A 22,464-nucleotide genomic window follows, 5' to 3' on the forward strand; every position below is an offset into this window, starting at 1 on the left:
GTACTAAGCAGAGCGGCAGACACAGGGCAGTAAGGCACAAGGTGCCTTCCCCCAGCCCAGGGTCCAGGTCCTCCAGCGTAGGGTCCAGGTCCTCCAGCGTAGGGTCCAGGTCCTCCAGCGTAGGGTCCAGGTGCTCCAGCGTATGGTGCAGGTCCTCCAGCGCAGGGTGCAGGTCCTCCAGCGCAGGGTGCAGGTCCTCCAGCGCAGGGTGCAGGTCCTCCAGCGCAGGGTGCAGGTCCTCCAGCACAGACTCACCTCCCTCCTATATGTGTCAGAGACAGTCCCTGCTCACTCTACTCTCCAGGCTTCAGCCATAGAGAATCAGCATGCACAACACAGAGGCTGTTATAGAGCATCAGAACTTTACATTGAGGAATGATTGTACTTTATTTGAGGTAAAACTCAAGGGAATTTAAGGCAAACAAGACAAGTGTAAAAGTGAACAAGTTCTAAAACATTAACAGCTTTAATTTTTTCTGTAATCTTTGTTGTTGCCACAAGGGGGCAGCGTGAAACTAGCCGAATATCAGACACAATTCACACCAGCATATAGGATGTAAGAACACACAGCGCAGATATGCTGCAATCTCTGCCTATTATTGGGAATACAATCCAACTCCCTATTACTATCGGTACAACAAGCATCATAAAGATGAAGTAAGCGATCAGGTCACCGCCGGACTGGAGGTCAACGCTCTTTAAGCCTTTAGAAAACATTTTGATGTATATGAAGGTCAGCGCCAGACATATACAGGTCAGGACGAAGAAGACAATGGCACCCCAGAACACCAGGGAATACATGGTCCCAGGGGTTATTCCCAGCCAGAAGCCTCCTGCGGGGAACACAAGAAAACACATTGAAATAAAGGACAAATATCCTGAAGACCTCACTGACACTTTGGGGGTCATTTCCGTTTTGCGCCGAATTTCCCTGGATTGCCGCGGGATTTTGGCACACGCGATCGGATTGTGGCGCATCGGCGCCGGCATGCACACGACGGGGGCGTGGACGAACGAAAACCCGACGGATTTAAAAAATAAAAAAAAAAGGGCCGCATTTAAAAACCCGCCGCATTTAAAAAAAAAAAAAAAAAAAGTGTCGCTGGACACACGCTTACCTTCACCCAGCAATGGATCGTGAACTCCGACGGACCTCGGCGGACTTCAGCGCAGCAGCGACACCTGATGGATGTCGGAGGAACTGCCTTAGTAAATCGCCGGAAGATCCGAATCCACCACAGAGAACACGCCGCTGGATCGCGAATGGACCGGGTAAGTAAATCTGCCCCTTTGTGTTAGATATGTGATACACTTGGTGGTATCGGGGTCCCAGGAGACCTGGCTGTGCTAAACTCATAGCCATAGCTCTAAACTTCTCTGTATACAATGATGGAAGTGGAGCATGTACCTAAGATGACCCCGCAGGACAGCAGAGCGTGTAGGGTCTCAGTCTGGGTCACCAGGATGTAGGACAGGAGAAGGTTGGAGATGGTATTAAGACACCAGCACAGAGGTGAAATATCTAGACCGATGTAGTGGAGACATCGCTGGTTGAAGGTGATGAAGCCAATGAAGACCATGATCGGGGGTGAGATGTTCTGCAGGATTTTGGGGGTAAAGCGTAAAAAAGGGGGCTCCATATCATATTCCGAAAAGATGAAGTGGAGCAGACTGATGGTGAGGAGACACTGGTAGAAGGTGATGAAGAAGGGGGCGCCCAGCATCAGCGAGGAGCTGTCCAGCAGGGACTTGTTCAGGACAATAATGATGATGGAGATGACCACCAGGATGACATTCACAGTCCTCTTCTGGAGGGAGTCCTTCTCTGGGTCTCCAAATAGAAACAGCACCATCCGCGAGAAGCCAAAGTAATCCACATCTCCAACCCTAATGGACAAAGGCAAAGTAACAGGACATGGAAAAGCGGGATAAGTAATGACAGAAGAGAAAAGGTGGAAGTTCTGATGTATTTTTTAGGATTCATCACTTTAATAAATTGTAGGGTCCATTGTTTAATACTTGCAGATTGTACATAGTGTCATATCTGCAGGCAGCATGTTATAGAGCAGGAAGAGCTGAGCAGATTGTATATAGTGTCCTATCTGCAGGCAGCATGTTATAGAACAGGATGAGCTGAGCAGATTGTATATAGTGTCCTATCTGCAGGCAGCATGTTATAGAGCAGGATGAGCTGAGCAGATTGTATATAGTGTCCTATCTGCAGGCAGCATGTTATAAAGCAGGAGGAGCTGAGCAAATTGTATATAGTGTCCTATCTGCAGGCAGCATGTTATAGAGCAGGAGGAGCAGAGCAGATTGTACATAGCTGAGATATGTATGATCAGGGCCGGATTATAGGCGGGGCTCACGGGGCTCTAGCCCCGGGGCCCCCACCATCTTGCCCCCCCAGGGGGCCTCCACCAGTTTGCACCCCCGCGGCTCAACTCCTGTGCCGCCACCTCCCTGAAGCCCGGCTGCCCCCCGCCACAGGTGACTTCCAACTGCCCGCCTCCACGGCATAGGTCACCTCCTCCCCACCCGCCTCCATGTCCGAGCCTACCGCCCCCCGTCCATCCCCCTGCAAGGCCGAGCTGCACGCCCACTGCACAGTCGACCGCCAACACGCCTGCCCATCCACCTGCGCTGCAATGTTAGTACTCCCGCCGCCCCCCGCCCAAAAAAACGCCCTCCGCAACTCCCTCCGTCACAACCCCCTCCCCCCCCGCTGGAAAAAACGCCCGCCCTCCGCAACTCCCTCCGTCACAACCCCAACCCCCCCCCCTGGAAAAAACGCCCGCCCTCCGCAACTCCCTCCGTCACAACCCCAACCCCCCCCCCCCCCCCCCGCTGGAAAAAGCACCAGCCCTCTGCAATTCTCTCCGTCCGCCCATCCCCCCCCCCCCCCCCCAGCTGGAATAAGCACCTGCGCGAACACTGCCGCCCCACCTCCGCCGAACAAGCAACCCTGCCGCCCCTCGCCCGAAACAGCACCCCCCCGGCCGAACAAGCACCTGCAAGACCCCCACCGGCTCGAACACCCGCCTGACGCTGTGGCCAGTAACCCTTAAAGGTAAGTATATAAATATGTATTTGTGTGTATATATAATGTATATTATGTGTATATATGCATTTACTGTATATATGTATATTATGTGTATATATGCATCTACTATATATATGTGTATATACTGGGTACATATGCATCTACTGTATATACGTGTATATACTGTGTAAATGTGTGTATATGTGTATGTATGCATCGACTGTATATACGTGTATAATGTGTAAATGTGTGTATATGTGTATGTATGCATCGACTGTATATACGTGTATATACTGTGTAAATGTGTGTATATGTGTATGTATTGTGGGGTATTGCTCAGGTATAAGCTAGGTAGCGGTCACAGACAGAGGGAAAGAGACAGTTCTCAGTTCAGTTCAGTGTTTATTCACACCACAAAACAAATGGAACAAAAAATCCAGCATTGTCTTCATGCTTGGTTAAAACATAAACATACAGACCAGGCTTGGCCTTCTCACCCAGAAGCAGGGTCTTCACAAATAGTCCAAATTATTGGTGTAAGTTCACACCTTGCAGAAAATGCTGTATAGCACTTAGTCCGTTTAAAGTCCAAATAAAGCCAACCTGTCTTCCTAGACAGGACACGTGTTTGCTCTTGGAACAAGCCTCTCCCTCCTTGTGCACACTTCCAGCTCAGCTTTGTTAGCTGGAACACCCTGAAAACCCGGTTTGGACCGGAGCTTGAAGTTTGGTCCGGTGCTTGATTTCAGCTTGCTGCATTACTCTGAGCAACACAAGCTGAGAGGATAATACCTCCCATCCAACAACAAACCCCTGACTGTGTCACATACCCCCTCCCTTTGTTCAACCTTGAGGGGATGAACACTCGCCAGACAGTGCACCCGGGACAGGGCATCTGCATTCCCCTGTAGCCGGCCTGCTCTGTGTTCCACTGTGAATTTGAAGTTCTGTAGAGACAAGAACCATCTGGTGACCCGAGCATTCCTCTCCTTGGCCTGGCTCATCCACTTGAGAGGTGAATGGTCAGTCACCAGTCGGAACTTCCTCCCCAACAGATAATAGCGGAGAGACTCGAGTGCCCACTTGATGGCTAGGCACTCTCTCTCCACTATACTGTACCTGGTTTCGGCTGGGGTGAGCTTGCGACTCAGGAACCCAACAGGATGCTCTTCCCCATTAACTTCCTGAGATAGTACAGCACCGAGGCCCACTTCAGAGGCATCGGTCTGTACTACAAATTCCCTGTTGAAGTCGGGTGTCACCAGGACTGGTGACCCGCACAAGGCCGACTTCAAAGCGGAAAAAGCCTTCTCCGCTTGGTCATTCCAGCGAACCATCACTGTCTTACGTCCCTTCAGGAGCCCTGTCAATGGAGCCGCTACAGTAGCAAAATGGGGAATAAATCTCATATAATACCCCACCATCCCCAGGAATGACTTTATTTGCCTGGCGGTGACAGGTCGTGGCCAACTCCGTATTGCCTCTACCTTATTCATCTGGGGTTTGATGACTCCACGCCCAATGATATAGCCCAAGTACCGTGCCTCCTCTAGCCCTATGGCACATTTCTTTGGGTTAGCAGTTAGCCCGGCCCTCCGGAGGGAGTCTACTACAGCCTGTACTTTTGCCAGATGACTCTCCCAGTCAGCACTGAAAATGACAATATCATCGAGGTACGCTGACGCGTAACGCCGATGTGGACGGAGCACAATGTCCATTAAACGCTGGAACGTGGCCGGGGCGCCATGCAGGCCAAAGGGTAACACTTTATACTGAAATAGGCCCTCAGGTGTGATAAAGGCAGTTTTCTCCTTGGCAGCCTCCGTCAAGGGCACTTGCCAGTACCCTTTAGTGAGGTCCAAGGTAGAAAAATACCTGGCCTGTCCTAAGCGCTCAATTAGCTCGTCCACCCGGGGCATGGGATAAGCATCAAATTTGGATACTTCGTTCAGTTTACGAAAATCGTTACAGAAACGTAGCGTCCCATCTGGTTTGGGTATCAAAACTATTGGGCTTGCCCACTCACTTCTTGACTCTTCAATTACGTCCAGCCGCAGCATCAACTGTACTTCCTCCGTGATGGCTTGTCGCCGAGCTTCGGGCACCCGGTATGGCTTTAGCCGGACTTTTGCCTGGGGCTCCGTGACAATGTCATGTTGGATTACGGAAGTACGTCCAGGGAGGTCAGAGAACACGTCCGTGTTCCGACTAATGAACTCCTTGGCCTCTTGAGCCTGTTTAGGGGAAAGGCTGTCAGCAATGTGCACTGTGGCAACCGCTTCCCCGGGAACAGTTGGAGGTACTGGTTTCCCTTCCCCTAAACATACCGGCTGCGGGGTGCTCCCAACGCAGGTCTCCCTATCTCTCCAAGGCTTTAGCAAATTGACATGGTAGACCTGCTCTGGCTTCCGTCGCCCTGGCTGATGTACCTTGTAATTTACATTGCTTACCTTTTCCAGAATTTCGTAAGGGCCTTGCCACCTTGCGAGGAACTTACTGTCTACCGTTGGTACTAAAACCAAGACTCTGTCTCCTGGGTTAAAGCTCCGCACCTTAGCTATTCTATTGTAGACCTGACTCTGGGCTCGCTGAGCCGCCTCCATATGTTCCCTGACAAGGGGCAACACTGTCTCCATCCGCTCCTGCATCTTAGTGACATATTCAATGACACTCTTATGCGGAGTGGGTTGTTGCTCCCATGCCTCTTTGGCCACGTCCAGCAAACCTCGGGGATGTCTGCCATATAGTAATTCAAAGGGCGAGAACCCAGTAGAGGCCTGGGGCACCTCTCGCACTGCGAACATAAGATAGGGCAGAAGCAGATCCCAGTCCCTTCCATCCTTGGACACTGCTCTTTTCAGCATATTTTTCAAAGTTTGATTAAATCTCTCCACCAGGCCGTCTGTTTGGGGGTGGTAAACTGAAGTCCTTAACTGTTTAATCCCCAGCAACTTGCAGAGCTCCTTCATGACCTTCGACATGAAGGGAGTCCCCTGGTCTGTCAGAATCTCCTTAGGTATCCCAACCCTTGAAAACATCTCCATTAACTCCTTAGCTATAAGTTTGGCAGAGGTATGACGCAGTGGTACTGCTTCTGGATACCGGGTTGCGTAGTCAAGGACAACTAAAATATGTTGGTGACCCCTAGCAGATTTAGGTACTGGACCCACAAGGTCCATGGCAATTCTCTCAAAAGGTACCTCGATAATTGGGAGGGGTACTAGGGGACTGCGGAAGTGCTGCTGGGGGCTAGTTATTTGACAGGTCGGACAGGACTTACAAAACTCTTCCACCTCTTTGAACACACTGGGCCAGTAAAATCGCTGTAGTATACGGTCCTGGGTTTTCTGCGGCCCAAGGTGTCCACCTAAAACATGTTGGTGAGCAAGATCCAGTACCATCCTACGATATGCCTGAGGCACTATTAATTGTTCAACATTCTCACCCCGTAGTTGGGTGACCCGATACAGTAAATTATGGTGAACCACAAAACGAGGAAAAACTGCCTCAGCTCCTGGTTGTTGTGGCTCACCTTCAACCATTAACACATTCCCCCAGGCTCGGGACAGAGTCTGGTCCCGGAGTTGCGCCGTACCAAAATTGTCACCAGAGACGTTTAATTCTGACAATTCAGGGCCTGGCGGCAAGTCCTCTACTTCCCCAACCATTACATTCATTGGTAGTGTCTCCCCATCATCCACCGAAGTGGCGGTCACCCCTACCGCTGGCCCTTCCGCCTCGGGTTCCCAAGGTTCTGGTTCTAGGTCTGGAACATGACCTTCAGCTATTGCTCTCCCTGACCCCTGGGGACTGACATGCAGTAACGATGGCCATAGTGCAGAGAATAATGGAAAGTCTCTTCCTATAATTAGGTCATAGGGCAGATTTGATGCTACTGCCACCTCGTGGACTTTCCTCCCAGCAGGTGTTTTTATGACCACCAGTGCGGTTGGATAATCTTTTAAGTCTCCATGAATACACAAAACTCGAACCTTGCGACTAGTGAACTGAGAGGGTAGCGCCAGGGTATCCCGTACTATGGTCACTAGGCTCCCTGAGTCAAGTAATGCACTAGCCCTGCACCCATCAACGGACACTGGGCACATGGGAGGTGCCCTACCTGCATCCAGGACGTCAGCGGTACATACAGGCCGTGCATAGAAGGAAGTACGGCGAGCGTACCCACAGTCCATAGGTTCGGAGGTCAAGGGGCAATTTGCAGCCATATGTCCCAGGACATGACAGCGCCAACAGCGGAGTGTGGGGATCTCCCGAATCTTTGTGGAACGTTGTTTGGACATCGTTGGGGAGCTACTCCCAGCAGAAGGTCGGGGCTTTTCCTCAGTCACTGTAAGTGGGGGTGAGGGACGGGGTGGCTTACGCGTAGGGGTACAGTCCCGCACAAAGTCCTGGGTGGCTATATAACGTTCGACCAGACCAACCAGCTGGTCTAAATTACCTGGGTCACCTTGACCTACCCAGCACTGAATGGCAACCGGCAGAGTGCGCACAAAACGGTCTACCACCACCCTCTCCACTATTTGGGCTGGGGTTAAAGTCTCAGGCTGAAGCCATCTTTTCACCAGGTGCAGTAGGTCATAAGCTTGAGACCTGGCAGCTCGGGATTCCACAAACCCCCACTGATATACACGTTGGGCCCGCACATAAACATTGACTCCCATGCGTGCCAGGATCTCACCTTTCAACTTCTTGTAGTCCAGGGCATCCTCCTGAGTGAGGTCAAAATATGCCTTTAACGCATCGCCAGTCAGGAACGGGGCCACCACTTCAGCCCACTGGTCATGCTGCAGCCCCTCACGCTCTGCCGTTCTCTCGAACACCGCCAGGAAGGCCTCTACGTCATCCTCCGCTGTCAGCTTTCTCAGCGCAGTTCGGACTCTCTCTCTGGCCGCAGGCTGTAGCTGGGTCACCACTGTTGGAGTCTCACGCAGCGCCTTTATTTGTTGTAGCAGTAAGTCGTTAGTCTGTTGCTGGGCCTGCATAGCCTCAGAGTGTGCCATCTGCTGTTGAACATTAGCTTGTACAAGTTGTTTAATCAGCTCCTCCATCTTGTCCGGTGATGCTAGCTGAAACTTTGCAGGTTTAATCCACGACATGCAATGGTGCCCAGAAAAACTCCGGTTTTGCACCACCCTCACTGCGTTTTGCCCGCTCCAAGCCACCAATTGTGGGGTATTGCTCAGGTATAAGCTAGGTAGCGGTCGCAGACAGAGGGAAAGAGACAGTTCTCAGTTCAGTTCAGTGTTTATTCACACCACAAAACAAATGGAACAAAAAAATCCAGCATTGTCTTCATGCTTGGTTAAAACATAAACATACAGACCAGGCTTGGCCTTCTCACCCAGAAGCAGGGTCTTCACAAATAGTCCAAATTATTGGTGTAAGTTCACACCTTGCAGAAAATGCTGTATAGCACTTAGTCCGTTTAAAGTCCAAATAAAGCCAACCTGTCTTCCTAGACAGGACACGTGTTTGCTCTTGGAACAAGCCTCTCCCTCCTTGTGCACACTTCCAGCTCAGCTTTGTTAGCTGGAACACCCTGAAAACCCGGTTTGGACCGGAGCTTGAAGTTTGGTCCGGTGCTTGATTTCAGCTTGCTGCATTACTCTGAGCAACACAAGCTGAGAGGATAATACCTCCCATCCAACAACAAACCCCTGACTGTGTCACAGTATGCATCGACTGTATATACGTGTATAATGTGTAAATGTGTGTATATGTGTATGTATGCATCGACTGTATATACGTGTATATACTGTGTAAATGTGTGTATATGTGTATGTATGCATCGACTGTATATACGTGTATATACTGTGTAAATGTGTGTATATGTGTATGTATGCATCGACTGTATATACGTGTATAATGTGTAAATGTGTGTATATGTGTATGTATGCATCGACTGTATATACGTGTATATACTGTGTAAATGTGTGTATATGTGTATGCATGCATCGACTGTATATACGTGTATATATGTGTATATACTGTGTAAATGTGTGTATATGTGTATGTATGCATCGACTATATACGTGTATATATGTGTATATACTGCGTAAATGTGTGTATATGTGTATGTATGCATCTACTATATATACGTGTATATACTGTGTAAATGTGTGTGTATTTGTATGTATGCATCTACTGTATATACGTGTATATACTGTGTAAATGTGTATATACTGTGTATCTACTGTGTATGGGTACATTCACACAGAGGTGATCCCTCCTCTCTTCATAGAAAAAAGCGTTGAGCGGCCACACACACGCAAAAAGATAGAGCATGCTCTATCTTTCTGCAATGTATGGCACGGATTGGTGCCACACATGTGTGGCACTGTACCGCTGCCGGGCCGCCATTGCCCTCTATGGGGACGTATATGAGGCCGCAAATTTGCGGCCGCATGTACGTCCCCCCAGACGGCCGTGTGAATGAGCCCTAAATATGTATATACTGTGTATATATGTGTATATATGCATCTACTGTGTATATATGTATATACTGTGTATATATGTATATACTGTGCATATATGTTTATACTGTGTATATATGTATATGCTGTGGATATATGCATAGATGCATATACAGGCAGTCCCCAGGTTACATACAAGATAGGGTCTGTAGGTTTGTTCTTAAGTTGAGTTTGTATGTAAGTCGGAACTATATATTTTATCATTGTAGTCCCAGCCAGAACTTTTTTGGAATCTGTGACAATTGTATTTTAAAAATGTTGGGTTGTCATAAGAACCAGGATTAACAATAAAGCTTCATTACAGACGCCTGTGATATCTGTTACAGCTGATCATTGTAGCCTAGGACTAAAGTACAATAAATTACCAATATCCAGAGGTCCGTTTGTAACTAGGAGTCGTATGTAAGTCGGGGACCGTCTGTACTGTATTTATACACGCATAAATTTATATGCACATATATAGGTGCACCTTTAAATATATGTATATATGATGTGTGTTTTTATATATGCTATGTATATGCTCTATATAGTGAATGTGTGTGTTGCTGTGCGGGCTGAGGTGTATGTTACATGGGACTGCATATCTGGTAGCGGTGAAGGTAGATATAAAGATGTGTTACAGGGGGGCGAGTCGGCTGTAAGTAGCTGTGTTACTGGGGATGAGGCGGCTGTATGTAGCTGTGTTACTGGGGGTGAGGCGGCTGTATGTAGCTGTGTTACTGGGGGATGAGGCGGCTGTATGTGGCTGTGTTACTGCGGATGAGGTGGCTGTATGTAGCTGTGTTACTGGGGATGAGGTGGCTGTATGTAGCTGTGTTACTGGGGGTGAGGCGGCTGTATGTAGCTGTGTTACTGGGGATGAGGCGGCTGTATGTAGCTGTGTTACTGGGGCGAGGCGGCTGTATGTAGCTGTGTTACTGGGGGATGAGGCGGCTGTATGTGGCTGTGTTACCGGGGATGAGGTGGCTGTATGTAGCTGTGTTACTGGGGATGAGGTGGCTGTATGTAGCTGTGTTACTGGGGGTGAGGCGGCTGTATGTAGCTGTGTTACTGGGGGTGAGGCGGCTGTATGTAGCTGTGTTACTGGGGATGAGGCGGCTGTATGTAGCTGTGTTACTGGGGCGAGGCGGCTGTATGTAGCTGTGTTACTGGGGCGAGGCGGCTGTATGTAGCTGTGTTACTGGGGGCGAGATGACTGTATGTAGCGGTGTTACTGGGGGCGAGGCGGCTGTAAGTAGCTGTGTTACTGGGGATGAGGCGGCTGTATGTAGCTGTGTTACTGGGGAGGAGGCGGCTATATGTAGCCGTTTTACTGGGGATGAGGCGGCTGTATGTAGCTGTGTTACTGGGGATGAGGCGGCTGTGTGTAGCTGTGTTACTGGGGATGAGGCGGCTGTGTGTAGCTGTGTTACTGGGGGGGAGGCGGCTGTATGTAGCTGTGTTACTAGGGGTGAGGCGGCTGTATGTAGCTGTGTTACTGGGGATGAGGCGGCTGTATGTAGCTGTGTTACTGGGGGTGAGGCGGCTGTATGTAGCTGTGTTACTGGGGGCGAGGCGGCTGTATGTAGCTGTGTTACTGGGGATGAGGCGGCTGTATGTAGCTGTGTTACTGGGGGTGAGGCGGCTGTATGTAGCTGTGTTACTGGGGATGAGGCGGCTGTATGTAGCTGTGTTACTGGGGATGAGGCGGCTGTATGTAGCTGTGTTACTGGGGGTGAGGCGGCTGTATGTAGCTGTGTTACTGGGGATGAGGCGGCTGTATGTAGTGGTGTTACTGGGGACGAGGCGGGTGTATGTAGCTGTGTTACTGGAGGCGAGGCGGCTGTATGTAGCTGTGTTACTGGGGGATGAGGCGGCTGTATGTAGCTGTGTTACTGGGGATGAGGCGGCTGTATGTAGCTGTGTTACTGGAGGTGAGGCGGCTGTATGTAGCTGTGTTACTGGAGGCGAGGCGGCTGTATGTAGCGGTGTTACTGCGGGGATAGTGGATAGTGAGCAGGAGGACGTGTGTGCACGCTACTATCAGTGGGGGCCTCCACCAGATTTTGTGCCCAGGGGCCCCCACCAACCTTAATCCGGCCCTGTGTATGATGATGTTTTGCAGCAGCTGAGATATGTATGATGATGTTCTGCAGCAGCTGAGGTGCATAATATGAAGTTCTGTGACTCGCCCTGTTGGCTAAATTACCTAGAAATTAGGTTATGTTCTCAATGAGGTGACACTTTCTAAGATTATTTCAGAAACTAGACCAAAAATGGAATAAGTGACATGTTCTCTCCCGCAGATTGACAAAAAAGGGTCAGAAAAAAACATTTTTTTATACATATTAATGTGAATCTACTCACAGCAAGTTCTGAAGTTTCTCCATCTTTTCCTTTCACTTTCATTTTCCAGTCCAGCCCCCGGTATGAGGTCAGAGGTCACAGGTCAGTACAGATCCCATTCTCTGCTGCTGTCACATTGCACAGATAATACACATGGATGTGATTAACTACGGTATTTCTTGATATCTTTATTTTTTGTTTCTTACTTTATCATTTATTAAAATATGTATTAGTCTGCTCATTCTAGTCTGGTGTGAGGTTATTTGTGTCTGCAGGTAGATATAGCTGTCAGTCATTCAATGGGTCCTAATGTATAGAACTAGAATAATATATCAATCTGCTCAGCTCCACCTTCCCTATAACATGCTGCCTGCAGATAGGACACTATGTACAATCTGCTCAGCTGCTCCTGCTCTATAACATGCTGCCTGCAGATAGGACACTATGTACAATCTGCTCAGCTACTCCTGCTCTATAACATGCTGCCTGCAGATAGGACACTATGTACAATCTGCTCAGCTCCTCCTGCTCTATAACATGCTGCCTGCAGATAGGAAACTATGTACAATCTGCTCAGCTACTCCTGCTCTATAACATGCTACCTGCAGATAGGAGACTATGTACAATCTGCTCAGCTACTCCTGCTCTATAACATACTGCATGCAGATAAGAGACTATGTACAATCTGCTCAGCTCCTCCTGCTCTATAACATGCTGCCTGCAGATAGGAAACTATGTACAATCTGCTCAGTTCCTATTGCTCTATAACATGTTGCCTGCAGATAGGACACTATGTACAATCTGCTCAGCTCCTCCTGCTCTATAACATACTGCCTGCAGATAGGACACTATGTACAATCTGCTCAGCTCCTCCTCCTCTATAACATGCTGCCTGCAGATAGGACACTATATACAATCTGCCCAGCTCCTCCTGCTCTATAGCATGCTGCCTGCAGATAGGACACTATGTGCAATCTGCTCAGCTACTCCTGCTCTATAACATGCTACCTGCAGATAGGACACTATGTACAATCTGCTCAGCTCCTATTGCTCTATAACATGCTGCATGCAGATAGGACCTATGTACAATCTGCTCAGCTTCTCCTGCTCTATAACATGCTGCCTGCAGATCGGACACAATGGGGCACATTTACTTATCTGGTCCAGTTGCGATCCAGCGGCGCGTTCTCCGACAAGGATTCGGGATTCACTAAGGTCCGTGCGTCGATTTCCAGTAGGTGTTCGTGTGCGCCAATATCCCGGCGGAATTCGGCGCAAAACGGAAATCGTCGGGATACTCACCGGAATCACGCGATTCGGACCCTTAGTAAATGAGCCCCTATGTACAATCTGATCAGCTCCTCCTCCTCTATAACATGCTGCCTGCAGATAGGACACTATATACAATCTGCCCAGCTCCTCCTGCTCTATAGCATGCTGCCTGCAGATAGGACACTATGTGCAATCTGCTCAGCTACTCCTGCTCTATAACATGCTACCTGCAGATAGGACACTATGTACAATCTGCTCAGCTCCTATTGCTCTATAACATGCTGCATGCAGATAGGACCTATGTACAATCTGCTCAGCTTCTCCTGCTCTATAACATGCTGCCTGCAGATCGGACACAATGGGGCACATTTACTTATCTGGTCCAGTTGCGATCCAGCGGCGCGTTCTCCGACAAGGATTCGGGATTCACTAAGGTCCGTGCGTCGATTTCCAGTAGGTGTTCGTGTGCGCCAATATCCCGGCGGAATTCGGCGCAAAACGGAAATCGTCGGGATACTCACCGGAATCACGCGATTCGGACCCTTAGTAAATGAGCCCCTATGTACAATCTGATCAGCTCCTCCTGCTCTATAACATGCTGCCTGCAGATAGGACACTATGTACTATCTGGTCAGCTCCTCCTGCTCTATAGGGATGAGCTGATGGCGCTGTAGAGGTGTTATGGAAGCCTAGGTTGTGTGATAGTCGCCTTTAGTGCATCCTCATTGTTGGGTCCGGTGTCTCTCCTAGATTCTCTATGGGGTAGAGGTCGGGTGAGTTTGCTGACCAGTCAGGTGCAGGATACTCTGGTTATTACACCAGGTCTTGGTACTTTTGACAGTGTGGACGGGTTCCATCTCCAAAAAGCTTGCCGTCAGACGGAAGCATAAAATGTTCTAAAACTATCCGGTATCAGTCCGTTCCCACGCTGGAGTCCTTGAGGGCCTCTCACCCCGATATCCCCTTGTCTTGGCTGGAGCACAGACAATTGACATCCTAAGTGACCGCGGACCAAGATCACTCTGCCTTTGGGTCTTCCCCCACGGCCCTGGAGGCCTTGTTTAAACTGCCCTCCTCGCCAGCCCATGCGCTTTCCGCTATCTATAGTTTATTGTTAGAAGACGCCACCCGGAAGTGGTGGCGGAAGTGCGGAAGGGGGTACCCTGCTTCATGTTTGGTGGAGCTGCCCTTCGATTCAGCCTTTCTGGAGTAAAGTTCTCGATGCCTACCTTCGGGTCACTGGCAAGAGGGTCACCCCATCCCCACAATTGGCGACGCTTCTGGTTTTGTCTATTGGCCAGGATTGGATGACACATGGAAGGTGACACTTGTATCCCAACTCCTGGATACGTCTGTGTGTGGTGGATCTTGTGACTCAGCAGCAGTCCCCTCCTTGTGAATCTCCCCCACATTTTTCAATGGCCTTTTCTTAACAATCCTATTAAGGCTGCGGTTATCCCGGCTGCTTGTGCACCTTTGTCTATCACACTTTTTCCTTCCGCACAACTCTCAATTAATCTGCTTTCTTCCAGCTTCTTCAGTAATGATCTTTTGTGGCTTAGGCCGCGGTCACACGTACCGCTAGGCGTCCGTCATAACGCGACGCTAGCGCACAGGGGGAGGTCCTCGGCCCGAACGCACATGCGTCGCGTTCTGAACGGACGTCTAGCGGTACGTGTGACCACGGCCTTACCCTCCTTGTGGACTGTGTCAATTACTGCCTTCTGGACATCTGTCAAGTCAACAACTTCCCCATAATTGTGTCACCTGCTGAACCAGACTAAGGAACCTTTCAAAATGCTTGGAAAGCCTTTGGAGGTGTCTGGGGGTTAATCCTTAGCTGTAACCATAATCATCAACACTAACAAAAAAAAACACTTGAAAAAGTTTATATATATACACAATATATGAGTTTCACTTCTTGGATTGAATAACTAAAAAGGAAAAAACATTTTGGTTACATTTTAATTTCTTGAGAAGAACTTGTCTAAGGAATTATAGTCAATTGTTGCCCTTCTCTCTGTGCTCTTCAGGCTTCGGGAGGAGTTACAACGTTCTAGAACTTTACATCCTACAATGAATAAACCTCATTTAGACGAAACAAAAGTTTAGAAGTTGTAAATGAATCGATACGTGGACAACGTTGACTATAACTTGATTTTGTCCGTCTTTTTTTTGATAGATCAGGATTTTCATGGTGGACGTGAACCTAGAGGAACATCGGGCAGAGGTCACAGATATAGGATGTAAGAATACACAGCGCACATATACAGCAATCTCTGCCTATTATTGGGATTACAATCGAACCGCCTATTATCATAGGTACAACAAATATCATAAGGATGAAGAAAGCGATCAACCCTCTGCCGGACTGGGGGTTAATTCTCATTGAGTCCATTGAAAACATTTTGATGTACATGAAGGTCAGTGGCAGACATATACAGGTCAGGACGAAGAAGACAATGGCACCCCAGAACACCAGGGAATACATGGTCCCAGGGGTTATTCCCAGCCAGAAGCCTCCTGCGGGGAACACAAGAAAACACATTGAAATAAAGTACAAACATCCTGAAGACCTCACTGACAGATCCATAGACAATGGCTGAGATTGGAGACCACTTTGTGTTAGATATGTGATACACTTGGTGGTATCGGGGTTCCAGGAGACCTGGCTGTGCTAAACTCATAGCCATAGCTCTAAACTTCTCTGTATACAATGATGGAAGTGGAGCATGTACCTAAGATGACCCCGCAGGACAGCAGAGCGTGTAGGGTCTCAGTCTGGGTCACCAGGATGTAGGACAGGAGAAGGTTGGAGATGGTATTAAGACACCAGCACAGAGGTGAAATATCTAGACCGATGTAGTGGAGACATCGCTGGTTAAGGGTGATCAAGCCAATGGAGACCATGATCGGGGGTGAGATGTTCTGCAGGATTTTGGGGGTAAAGCGTAAAAAAGGGGGCTTCATGTCATATCCCGAAAAGATGAAGTGGAGCAGACTGATGGTGAGGAGACACTGGTAGAAGGTGATGAAGAAGGGGGCGTCCAGCATCAGCGAGGAGCTGTCCAGCAGGGACTTGTTCAGGCGGATAATGATGATGGAGATGACCACCAGGATGACATTCACAGTCCTCTTCTGGAGGGAGTCCTTCTCTGGGTCTCCAAATTGAAACAGCACCATCCGCGAGAAGCCAAAGAAATCCACATCTCCAACTCTAATGGACAAAGGCAAAGCAACAGGACATGGAAAAACGGGTTAAGTAATGACAGAAGAGAAAAGGTGGAAGTTCTGATGTATTTCATAGGATTCATCACTTTAATAAATGGTAGAGTCCATTGTTTAATACTTGCAGATTGTACATAGTGTCCTATCTGCAGGCAGCATGTTATAGAGCAGGAGGAGCTGAGCAGATTGTACACAGTGTCCTATATGCATGCTTTTTCTAAGCATTTGCATTACAATATAATTGTGTGTTAACACTTACCTTGCACTGTGACAGAATCCTCTGTGTAGTCCCAGGGGTTGGGCTTTGGTTTGGATGCATTTTACAAAGCAACATGTGACTTTTTTATGCTGCAGACTCCTCAGCTCTCAGACCCCACCTTTGTGCTCCTGTACAGCTCCTCCCTGCTCCTTCATAGAGGTCACAGTCTGGTGAGATGACATCAGTGGGAGATGGAGGAGCTGTACAGGAGCACAAAGGTGGGGGTGGAGAGCTCTGCAGTCACATGTAATTTGAAATGCATCCAAACTAAAGTCCAACCCCTGGGACTACACAGAGGATTCTGTCTGGGCGCAAGGTAAGTTGTAACACACAATTATATTGTAATGCAAATGCTTAAAGAAAGCAGGAAGACATATGTGCAATGCAGATGTAACAGGCTTTTGCAACCTGTCTTTAGTGAAAAATTAGGAAAATTAGGTCCCTGGCGACAGGTTCCCTTTAAGCAAATTCTAAGAAGTGTCATGTGACTATGTTGCAAATATCTTAGGTTGTTGTTACACTTCAAATATAGTTTCTTATGGTCCTTGGGGTTGGAGTAGTTCCATAGTTGGCACAAGGGTATAGCTTGAGGACTATAAAAGTTTATCACAAGAAGGCAACAAGCTTGGTGGTTACATATTTGTACCATAAGGGAATGGGAAGCGATGGATTAGCCTCTGTGACATGTGTGACATGGTGCTAGTATATCTTCCTCGCCCGCTCCCTCTAGGATGGTCCCTATCACAGAAGCTTCTCCATCATATAACAGATCAATCTCTATTATTGAAACATTTCAGAAAGACAGAATATTTCCCCCTAATACTCACAATAAATCAGACATGTTTTCCTTGCAGTTTCTCTTTTTCCTGTTTTTGCTCGATTGTCACCGTAGGTCATAGGTCTAGTATCAGTGTAGACATAGGACTGAGTCAGCAAGAGAATATCATGCAAAAATCTTTATTACATAGATAAAGAGCAAACATACATGAAAATGCAAATTAGTAAAAGCAATTAAAATGTACAACAGTACAGTAACAAAACGTCACAAGTGTGTAACTTTACAACTCCTACTCGTGAACTAGTACTCTGTCTGCTCAGCACCTCCTGCTCTATAACATGCTGCCTGCAGATACGACACTATGTATAATCTCCTCAGCTCCTCCTGCTCTATAACATGCATCCTGCAGATAGGACACTATGTACAATTTGCTCAGCTCCTCTGGCTCTGTAACATGCTGTCTGCAGATAGGACATTATGTACAGTCTGCTCAGCTCCTCCTGCTCTATAACATGCTACCTGCAGATAGGACACAATTTACAATCTCCTCAGCTGTTCCCTCTCTACAACTTGTTGCCTGCAGATAGGACACAATGTAAAATCTGCTCAGCTCCTCCTACTCTACAACATTCTTCCTTCAGATAGGACACTTTATACAATCTGCTCAGCTCCTCCTGCTCTATAACATGCTGCCTGCAGATAGGAAACTATGTACAATCTGCTCAGTTCCTATTGCTCTATAACATGTTGCCTGCAGATAGGACACTATGTACAATCTGCTCAGCTCCTCCTGCTCTATAACATACTGCCTGCAGATAGGACACTATGTACAATCTGCTCAGCTCCTCCTCCTCTATAACATGCTGCCTGCAGATAGGACACTATATACAATCTGCCCAGCTCCTCCTGCTTTATATCATGCTGCCTGCAGATAGGACACTATGTACAATCTGCTCAGCTCCTCCTGCTCTATAGCATGCTGCCTGCAGATAGGACACTATGTGCAATCTGCTCAGCTACTCCTGCTCTATAACATGCTACCTGCAGATAGGACACTATGTACAATCTGCTCAGCTCCTATTGCTCTATAACATGCTGCATGCAGATAGGACCTATGTACAATCTGCTCAGCTTCTCCTGCTCTATAACATGCTGCCTGCAGATCGGACACAATGGGGCACATTTACTTATCTGGTCCAGTTGCGATCCAGCGGCGCGTTCTCCGACAAGGATTCGGGATTCACTAAGGTCCGTGCGTCGATTTCCAGTAGGTGTTCGTGTGCGCCAATATCCCGGCGGAATTCGGCGCAAAACGGAAATCGTCGGGATACTCACCGGAATCACGCGATTCGGACCCTTAGTAAATGAGCCCCTATGTACAATCTGATCAGCTCCTCCTCCTCTATAACATGCTGCCTGCAGATAGGACACTATATACAATCTGCCCAGCTCCTCCTGCTCTATAGCATGCTGCCTGCAGATAGGACACTATGTGCAATCTGCTCAGCTACTCCTGCTCTATAACATGCTACCTGCAGATAGGACACTATGTACAATCTGCTCAGCTCCTATTGCTCTATAACATGCTGCATGCAGATAGGACCTATGTACAATCTGCTCAGCTTCTCCTGCTCTATAACATGCTGCCTGCAGATCGGACACAATGGGGCACATTTACTTATCTGGTCCAGTTGCGATCCAGCGGCGCGTTCTCCGACAAGGATTCGGGATTCACTAAGGTCCGTGCGTCGATTTCCAGTAGGTGTTCGTGTGCGCCAATATCCCGGCGGAATTCGGCGCAAAACGGAAATCGTCGGGATACTCACCGGAATCACGCGATTCGGACCCTTAGTAAATGAGCCCCTATGTACAATCTGATCAGCTCCTCCTGCTCTATAACATGCTGCCTGCAGATAGGACACTATGTACTATCTGGTCAGCTCCTCCTGCTCTATAGGGATGAGCTGATGGCGCTGTAGAGGTGTTATGGAAGCCTAGGTTGTGTGATAGTCGCCTTTAGTGCATCCTCATTGTTGGGTCCGGTGTCTCTCCTAGATTCTCTATGGGGTAGAGGTCGGGTGAGTTTGCTGACCAGTCAGGTGCAGGATACTCTGGTTATTACACCAGGTCTTGGTACTTTTGACAGTGTGGACGGGTTCCATCTCCAAAAAGCTTGCCGTCAGACGGAAGCATAAAATGTTCTAAAACTATCCGGTATCAGTCCGTTCCCACGCTGGAGTCCTTGAGGGCCTCTCACCCCGATATCCCCTTGTCTTGGCTGGAGCACAGACAATTGACATCCTAAGTGACCGCGGACCAAGATCACTCTGCCTTTGGGTCTTCCCCCACGGCCCTGGAGGCCTTGTTTAAACTGCCCTCCTCGCCAGCCCATGCGCTTTCCGCTATCTATAGTTTATTGTTAGAAGACGCCACCCGGAAGTGGTGGCGGAAGTGCGGAAGGGGGTACCCTGCTTCATGTTTGGTGGAGCTGCCCTTCGATTCAGCCTTTCTGGAGTAAAGTTCTCGATGCCTACCTTCGGGTCACTGGCAAGAGGGTCACCCCATCCCCACAATTGGCGACGCTTCTGGTTTTGTCTATTGGCCAGGATTGGATGACACATGGAAGGTGACACTTGTATCCCAACTCCTGGATACGTCTGTGTGTGGTGGATCTTGTGACTCAGCAGCAGTCCCCTCCTTGTGAATCTCCCCCACATTTTTCAATGGCCTTTTCTTAACAATCCTATTAAGGCTGCGGTTATCCCGGCTGCTTGTGCACCTTTGTCTATCACACTTTTTCCTTCCGCACAACTCTCAATTAATCTGCTTTCTTCCAGCTTCTTCAGTAATGATCTTTTGTGGCTTAGGCCGCGGTCACACGTACCGCTAGGCGTCCGTCATAACGCGACGCTAGCGCACAGGGGGAGGTCCTCGGCCCGAACGCACATGCGTCGCGTTCTGAACGGACGTCTAGCGGTACGTGTGACCACGGCCTTACCCTCCTTGTGGACTGTGTCAATTACTGCCTTCTGGACATCTGTCAAGTCAACAACTTCCCCATAATTGTGTCACCTGCTGAACCAGACTAAGGAACCTTTCAAAATGCTTGGAAAGCCTTTGGAGGTGTCTGGGGGTTAATCCTTAGCTGTAACCATAATCATCAACACTAACAAAAAAAAACACTTGAAAAAGTTTATATATATACACAATATATGAGTTTCACTTCTTGGATTGAATAACTAAAAAGGAAAAAACATTTTGGTTACATTTTAATTTCTTGAGAAGAACTTGTCTAAGGAATTATAGTCAATTGTTGCCCTTCTCTCTGTGCTCTTCAGGCTTCGGGAGGAGTTACAACGTTCTAGAACTTTACATCCTACAATGAATAAACCTCATTTAGACGAAACAAAAGTTTAGAAGTTGTAAATGAATCGATACGTGGACAACGTTGACTATAACTTGATTTTGTCCGTCTTTTTTTTGATAGATCAGGATTTTCATGGTGGACGTGAACCTAGAGGAACATCGGGCAGAGGTCACAGATATAGGATGTAAGAATACACAGCGCACATATACAGCAATCTCTGCCTATTATTGGGATTACAATCGAACCGCCTATTATCATAGGTACAACAAATATCATAAGGATGAAGAAAGCGATCAACCCTCTGCCGGACTGGGGGTTAATTCTCATTGAGTCCATTGAAAACATTTTGATGTACATGAAGGTCAGTGGCAGACATATACAGGTCAGGACGAAGAAGACAATGGCACCCCAGAACACCAGGGAATACATGGTCCCAGGGGTTATTCCCAGCCAGAAGCCTCCTGCGGGGAACACAAGAAAACACATTGAAATAAAGTACAAACATCCTGAAGACCTCACTGACAGATCCATAGACAATGGCTGAGATTGGAGACCACTTTGTGTTAGATATGTGATACACTTGGTGGTATCGGGGTTCCAGGAGACCTGGCTGTGCTAAACTCATAGCCATAGCTCTAAACTTCTCTGTATACAATGATGGAAGTGGAGCATGTACCTAAGATGACCCCGCAGGACAGCAGAGCGTGTAGGGTCTCAGTCTGGGTCACCAGGATGTAGGACAGGAGAAGGTTGGAGATGGTATTAAGACACCAGCACAGAGGTGAAATATCTAGACCGATGTAGTGGAGACATCGCTGGTTAAGGGTGATCAAGCCAATGGAGACCATGATCGGGGGTGAGATGTTCTGCAGGATTTTGGGGGTAAAGCGTAAAAAAGGGGGCTTCATGTCATATCCCGAAAAGATGAAGTGGAGCAGACTGATGGTGAGGAGACACTGGTAGAAGGTGATGAAGAAGGGGGCGTCCAGCATCAGCGAGGAGCTGTCCAGCAGGGACTTGTTCAGGCGGATAATGATGATGGAGATGACCACCAGGATGACATTCACAGTCCTCTTCTGGAGGGAGTCCTTCTCTGGGTCTCCAAATTGAAACAGCACCATCCGCGAGAAGCCAAAGAAATCCACATCTCCAACTCTAATGGACAAAGGCAAAGCAACAGGACATGGAAAAACGGGTTAAGTAATGACAGAAGAGAAAAGGTGGAAGTTCTGATGTATTTCATAGGATTCATCACTTTAATAAATGGTAGAGTCCATTGTTTAATACTTGCAGATTGTACATAGTGTCCTATCTGCAGGCAGCATGTTATAGAGCAGGAGGAGCTGAGCAGATTGTACACAGTGTCCTATATGCATGCTTTTTCTAAGCATTTGCATTACAATATAATTGTGTGTTAACACTTACCTTGCACTGTGACAGAATCCTCTGTGTAGTCCCAGGGGTTGGGCTTTGGTTTGGATGCATTTTACAAAGCAACATGTGACTTTTTTATGCTGCAGACTCCTCAGCTCTCAGACCCCACCTTTGTGCTCCTGTACAGCTCCTCCCTGCTCCTTCATAGAGGTCACAGTCTGGTGAGATGACATCAGTGGGAGATGGAGGAGCTGTACAGGAGCACAAAGGTGGGGGTGGAGAGCTCTGCAGTCACATGTAATTTGAAATGCATCCAAACTAAAG

The 22,464-nt window shown here is 48.1% G+C and overlaps 3 protein-coding genes across 3 annotated transcripts; all 3 read right to left on the minus strand.

Moving 5' to 3' along the window:
* Positions 1-412: 412 nt before the first annotated feature.
* LOC140069056 (GDP-fucose transporter 1-like) lies at positions 413-11,932 on the minus strand. The gene is made up of 3 exons (XM_072114386.1): positions 11,884-11,932; positions 1,409-1,887; positions 413-833 (listed from the first exon to the last, which is right to left on the minus strand). Exons 1-3 carry the CDS (start codon positions 11,904-11,906, stop codon positions 538-540), a joined length of 798 nt encoding a protein of 265 aa, XP_071970487.1. The 5' UTR covers positions 11,907-11,932; the 3' UTR covers positions 413-537.
* Positions 11,933-15,140: 3,208 nt separating this feature from the next.
* LOC140069057 (GDP-fucose transporter 1-like) lies at positions 15,141-16,344 on the minus strand. The gene is made up of 2 exons (XM_072114387.1): positions 15,873-16,344; positions 15,141-15,657 (listed from the first exon to the last, which is right to left on the minus strand). The coding sequence occupies exons 1-2, from the start codon at positions 16,315-16,317 to the stop codon at positions 15,344-15,346; spliced, it is 759 nt and encodes a 252-aa protein (XP_071970488.1). The 5' UTR covers positions 16,318-16,344; the 3' UTR covers positions 15,141-15,343.
* A 4,366-nt stretch (positions 16,345-20,710) lies between these two features.
* Positions 20,711-21,914, minus strand: LOC140069058 (GDP-fucose transporter 1-like). Its single transcript, XM_072114389.1, has 2 exons — positions 21,443-21,914; positions 20,711-21,227 (listed from the first exon to the last, which is right to left on the minus strand). The coding sequence occupies exons 1-2, from the start codon at positions 21,885-21,887 to the stop codon at positions 20,914-20,916; spliced, it is 759 nt and encodes a 252-aa protein (XP_071970490.1). The 5' UTR covers positions 21,888-21,914; the 3' UTR covers positions 20,711-20,913.
* Between the last annotated feature and the right edge of the window lie 550 nt (positions 21,915-22,464).

This window comes from Engystomops pustulosus, chromosome 7 (genome assembly GCF_040894005.1).
Source record: "Engystomops pustulosus chromosome 7, aEngPut4.maternal, whole genome shotgun sequence".
NCBI lineage: Eukaryota > Metazoa > Chordata > Amphibia > Anura > Leptodactylidae > Engystomops > Engystomops pustulosus.